The sequence below is a fragment of the Nipponia nippon genome, unplaced genomic scaffold (genome assembly GCF_047370975.1).
Source record: "Nipponia nippon isolate SJK-2023a ecotype South Korea unplaced genomic scaffold, ASM4737097v1 scaffold_4, whole genome shotgun sequence".
Lineage (NCBI taxonomy): Eukaryota > Metazoa > Chordata > Aves > Pelecaniformes > Threskiornithidae > Nipponia > Nipponia nippon.
In genome coordinates, this window is record NW_028262358.1 from 123,344,835 (window position 1) to 123,350,834 (window position 6,000).

The 6,000-nt window shown below is 50.0% G+C and overlaps 1 protein-coding gene across 4 annotated transcripts in view; it reads right to left on the reverse strand.

Annotated features, from left to right (window-relative positions):
• Positions 1-5,138, reverse strand: part of MTMR9 (myotubularin related protein 9) — a 29,644-nt gene extending 24,506 nt beyond the window's left edge. For 2 of the 4 annotated variants that reach the window (XR_015708292.1, XM_087775052.1), the window contains exons 1-3: positions 4,423-5,138; positions 1,397-1,505; positions 533-658 (exon numbers count right to left, since the gene is read on the reverse strand). Coding sequence is in view for 3 of the 4 variants with exons in the window: in XM_087775052.1 (XP_087631178.1) it covers positions 533-658; positions 1,397-1,505; positions 4,423-4,607 (420 nt within the window). In the remaining variant the exon portion in view is untranslated. Of the gene's footprint in view, positions 1-532; positions 659-1,396; positions 1,506-1,997; positions 2,130-4,422 lie in introns of those variants that run through there. The other 2 variants (XM_087775053.1, XM_009467367.2) reach the window with 2 other exon arrangements.
• Positions 5,139-6,000: the final 862 nt, after the last annotated feature.

A 6,000-nucleotide genomic window follows, 5' to 3' on the forward strand; every position in this document is an offset into this window, starting at 1 on the left:
GTGCCACAAGAACAATTCCTACCCTACAGGTCCCAAAATAATAAACATGTGCTCACGGCACCTGGAAGAATACAACTGGAGATTCCCTGCTGTCTGAACACACCCAATACTTCCCCAGCATGGACTAGAGTGAAGGGTGTTTCAAATTGGACATCTTTATCTACTACCATCTTCCTAGAAAGCGAAGAAATCCTTAGCAATTTTAAATTTGTTCTTACAATAAGGAGAGACATCCCCAAAGGACAAGAACATTGCCTACCTTCACGTCCTCCCAGGTAACTTTTAAATAGGCCTCAAAACTCCATTTGTAGAAGGTAAGACACAAGGGCTAAACAGGAATATTTAGCACAAACAGAAATGCTTGATGTTTACAGAGTGAATATTTGAACAACACTCACTTTCCACCCAGGCATGGAACAGCTTTTTTTACCATCCAGGATTTCCAGTCCAGACACCACTGGGCCAAATACTTCACAAACTACTTGCACAACTATAGCCGAGTACCCGTGCAAATCCTTAAGATCCAACTTACCACTGAACTGAGGAGCTCAAATTCTTGGTCAGGCAGAAAAGAGCGCCAGCCATCTTCAACAATTTCAAACATGGGCCGGTAGAAGAAAGGATACATGAGAGTGACAGAATCCAAGGTGGAAAGCGCCTGTGCAGGTGAGAGAAATAAACAGCTCCTTAATTCATTCAAACTGCTATTTTATTCCAAAAACCATACGGCAAATAGTGTTTTCCTCTAATATTGGTGATGCAAACTTAAGCCACCCAAAAGTATACAGCCATTAAGCTTGAAATACTAAGTTACTTGCAGGGTAGCTTAACATACATAAAAACCAGCAGCACAAACAAAAGCAGATGATGACAATCTAAGTACAACTGGGGATTTGTACACAGTGTATCGTTTCTGTAGGCTACACTATGTAACAGCACACCAAAGGATGAGAAAGATGCACGTTGAACAGGTATAACAAACGGGACACATCCTACATTGCATTTACCTGATTACTAACAACAGAGCTTAAACTCAAGCAGTCACTTAATGTTCTTTGAGACATGTGAAACTCAGTCTGATTTGGTTTTGCCTCCTCATGCTCCAGCGTAATGAAGCATTTTCCCAAATGCTATGGCAAGATATTTGATTGAGAAAAGCAGGGTTGGGTTGGTTTTTTTTTTTTTTTGGGGGGGGGGGGGGGTGGGTTGTTTTTTTCAAACCACCAGCTACAAGCAACAAACAATATTTTAACAATTGAAAGGAAATATCCCACAATTCTCATTTGCCTTCCAGAACATCAATGAAAAACCTTCCTAACTGGAAAAAAAGCTGTTAAGGTTGAGGTCAGATCAAGATCTGAGAACACAGGTGTTATTTATCATTACGAATTCTTACCTCGATAGAGCTAGCAATGTTCAAACACTCCTCCATTCCAGGGATATCCAGCTGAATAATTCGCAGATCTTTGCATTTTATAATGATGGTACCCAATGAGCCCACAAACCTACAGCAAGACATGAAGAAAGAGTCTCGTAAAAACAGGATCTTCTAAGGTATGCTGAGGTGTTATAGCTCTTCCCACAACAAATGCCTACAAGACAAAATTCCTTTAGTTGTAATTTGTCTGCAATATCGTCTTTGAAAAAAATGAACAAACAAAATAATCTCTTTATTCGGTATTTGTAAGTTGTGGTCCACTTTTTTTTTTTTTAATTCTAGCCTTGTGATACAGCAGCGAGTGGAAGTATAAGTATTATGAGATAAAGAGAAGGTTTTCCTCACAGCTTTTCTTTAAAACATGAAAGAGAAAAGGTGTGATCACATATTTTCTGATACTGGAAGCTTTAGCTGGAAGTTTCCAGTTTCTTTAAAGTAATGCATTGAAACTTTGAAGATTGCTAAAAACATTTGAGTTTAAATTAATTTTTAAAATAACATTTCAGTCTGGCTACGTTATGCTCCCTTGTCTTTAACAAGAAAGTTTGGTTTCTGATACCTGCAGTGCCACGGAGCTGTTTGCTCTGCAGACCTCGGAGAAGTTAAGGTCTTACCACCGCTGGTTACAACGTGAGTCGACCCAGAAAAAGCTCTACGTTATGAAACAAACACAGCTCACAGACTCCCTCTCCAGTCTTCCTTACGTACCTGAAAGAAGGATGATCCCTGAACAGAAACCAAGCGTTTTCTTCATGTTTAACTAGCCACTAGTGTTCACAGGAGTGCTGAAGGTTTTAGTTCACAAAGCAGCGAACTAAGGAAGAGCAGCCGAGTCTCCTCGTGCACCGCAGGACTGCTTGCAGCGGCCAAGGGCGATGCACGAAGCAGAAGCAGGCAAGACCTGAAGGACCAAGTTCCCGTCCCTCCTGGCCTAACCCTCAGTTAGACCGTGCATGCACAAGGGCAGGGCCGAGAGCAGACCTGTTGCTAAGCTTTGGGTTGCTTCACCTGTGCTACAAAAGGCGCCTGTAATTTATTTTAGAATTATTATTACAGCTGAAAGGTCGTTATCTATTTCTTCTGTGCAGACAAAGGTTAACACACAGACCCAATTATAACTTGGGTAGTGCTGAAGGAAAAACTACAGGCGCTTTGACAGAAAAGTTCTGCAACACCAGCAGAGCCAGTCTGCGCATCGTGTGCCCTCGTTGCAGTGCTATTTCACAGATCCCCAACGTAGTAACACAGTGCAGCTACGACGCGTCACCAGGGCCGTGTTTCCTCTCTCTGTTTCTTTAAGCAAAAAGACCACAGGAGATCACTAGAGACTGTTCCGCTTCTCGACAAACCCCACAGCTCATATTTAAGTTGCTTAAAAAGCTACAAAAATTTAAGAAACAGTTTGATGACCACCTGATAATTAGGGAAAGCACAAAAGACACGCATACCATGAAAGTGGGAGAAGAGATTTTATGAACCTGGCACGACGTCACCGTTGTTGTGCACTGATAACCTGAAGTAGTGCCAAACTGGACCATTCTACAGCCTTTATTGGTTTAAGAGTCTCGTCGTTCCATCCCCTCCAGCACCGAGAATATACTCTTATCCTTTTAAATGGCAAAGTTTCACTGCAGATACATTCACACAAAGCTGCTCTCAGGGAGGGAGAGGTCTGCTCCAGAGACCTTCTAGAAACTAGGGCTGGCAATAAGGGCTGGGTGTATCTGCAGACGTAGCCACCTCTGTTATAAATCACGTACCAAGCTAGCAACGCACTACTCCCTCGCCATAACTTAAAATGTTCCGTGCTCATTTAGTACTAACTTACATTGTAATTGCAACTAAGCTCAAAAAAAAAAAAAAAAAAAAAAGAAAAGCTTGTCTATAATAATTTTCAAAACAAAGCTATGGCTGGTTTAGTAAAAGCAGTAAGGAGGCTGAGGCCAAACCACTCTGATGACTGAGCAGTGCTAGATGGGAACAGATTTCCTGAGGTTTCCACCACTCCGTTCCTCTCCAACCTCAGGCCAAGATGCAGCGTTTCTTAGAAACGCTCAGAGAAATCAGGAGCACGGGAACAAACTTCATCAGCATCCAGTATTTCACCCATTCTCAGATTCTGAGGCAACCTGATATTTTTAATTGCTGCTGCTTGATTTTTTCCAGTTTTGCTGGCAGAAAGGAAATCTGTTCTCCCAGATTTCCTTAAAAGGCAAGAAAAACAGGGGATTGACTTTGTAATTAACAAAAAATGAAATATTATGAACAAACTGAAAAAAGGACCAAGGTGAGGAAAGCAGAAGACAATGACCAGGTGAGATAGGACTGGCATTCAGCAAGGGAAATGCAGACAGAACTGATGGTGAGAAGATTATTCCCTGAAGCCCCTGCAACAAAAGGGGATAGGCAAGAATAAAACGGAGTGCTGCAGCTACAACTCGGCCCTACCACATTGTTCCCACAAGGAGCATGCTGTTAAAGTGTTATGATTTCCATAAGCAGTTAGAGGAGCGAGGGGATGACAGGGTCGAGCAGTAGGAGACCGATCTGGGACTGAGAAAGTCTGGAGTCCACTTCTGTCATCAGTTTTGCTGGGTGACCCAAGGCAAATCGCTTCATCAGTGCCTCGGCTTCCATCTCCATTGAACGGTGGTGAAGATGCATCCTTTACAAAGTGTTTCAAGAGCTACTGATGAACAATTAACACAGTGGTGCTGACAAAGATGTCTAAACATAAAAATTCCAACTCCATATATATATAAAAAAAAAAATCTTAAGATGCAACAGTCAAATCAATACCCAAACAGAATGAGACTCAACCTGCCCGTGCCAATATTCTGCCCTCTGCTCCCACTGACTGTCCCTTCTCTTCTCCAGACCTGGATTTGAGACAGCTGAGGTGCAAACCAGTCTTGACAACATTTCGACCCATAGTGAGACACAATTAATTCGGTATGGGTAGGCAGGGAAACGAGGAGGCATACCTTTTTTCAATAGAATCAATGTTGGAGTGCAGCAGCCACAGCTCCTCGGCATTATCTTGCCGCCGTGAAGAAAAAATGAGATGGTGGCCGGTCAAACACAGAGTCCCCTCCACGGCCAGGTAGAAAGGGCGATGCAGGACGACGTTGTCCGCTCGAGGGGTCTTGATCAGCTCCGCAAACTCCATCCTTGCTAGGAAAGGGAAGGGGGCTGGGGAGGCCTTTGTCACAGCAACTTGCTGGGGAAAGGAGAGGCAGCCTCAGGGAGGGGGTGGAGAACCCGGGCCGAGCTCGGGGGTGTTTTGCAGCCGGCGGGCAGCTCCCTACGATGCCACCGAAGGCGGGCGGGGGCATAACCCGAGGGGCGATCCCGCCTCCCGGCACGCTGGAGCAAGGCAGCCCGATCCCGGCGCGGGGAGAAGGAAGGGAGGAGCGGGGGGACACCACGACCCAGCTCTGAGAAGGCCGATGCCTTCCCAGGGCCCCGCTCCCCGCGGGACGCCGGTGCCTGGCCGAGGAGGGGGGAAACCGGGGGCGGCTGACAGGGGGAGGGGCAGGGCAGCGCGGGGGCCCGGCGGAGGGCGCGGGGTGAGGCGGGGAGGGGAGCCCCGGGCGGCGGAGGGGGCAGCGGCCGCGCCGCCCCAGGACCCCCGGGCCCCGCCGCTCCCGGAGAGGAGCGGAACCGGCCGGAAGCTGGCGGGCCCTTCCCCGGATGTCGGGCCCTCACGTGACCCGCCAAACCCAATCCGCGCCTGCCCTTACCGGAAACGGTGCTACCGCAAGGGGCCCGGCACACCCACACGGCCTCAGGACAAGCGTTCCGCGGCCGCACGGGAGGGGAATTTAAAGGAGGTGGGCGGGGTTGGAGCAGGGGGCGTGGCCGAAGTGGCCGGGGCCTTCCCGGATGGGAGCCAACGGGGACGGGGCGGGGGCGGGGCTTGGGGAAGGGGCGGGACGATGGGGAGTGTCCCGGGGCGGGCAGCGGGGCGGGCAGCGGGGCAGGGCGGGCAGGGAGCGGGCAGCGGGGCAGAGCGGGCAGGGGGCGGGCGGGCAGCGGGAGGGCAGGGGTCGGGCAGGGGTCGGGCAGGGGGCGGGCAGCGGGCGGGCAGGGGGAGGGCAGGGGGCGGGCAGGGGTCGGGCAGCGGGGCAGAGCGGGCAGGGGGCGGGGCAGGGGGCGGGCAGCGGGGCGGGGCGGGCAGGGAGCGGGCAGGGAGCGGGGCAGAGCCAAGGGGTTTTCGTTGCCGGAGCGCCTCGGTAAGGGCTGCTGCCCGGGGGGGCAGTCGGCAGGGTGAGAAGGGCCCTGGGCCCTTCGGCAGCCCCCGCGCAGCGGAGTGCTTGTCTTCGTTATTTTCGTAGAGTCGCGGAATGGGTTGGGGTGGAAGGGACCTTCGAGATCATCCGGTTCCAGCCCCCCCGCCATGGGCAGGGGCACCTTCCACCAGAGCCGGTTGCCCAAAGCCCCGTCCAGCCTGGCCTTGGACACTGCCAGGGAGGGGGCATCCACAGCTTCTCTGGGCAGCCCGTGCCAGCGCCTGACCACCCTCGTGGTGAAGAATTTCTTCCTTATATCTAATCTACATC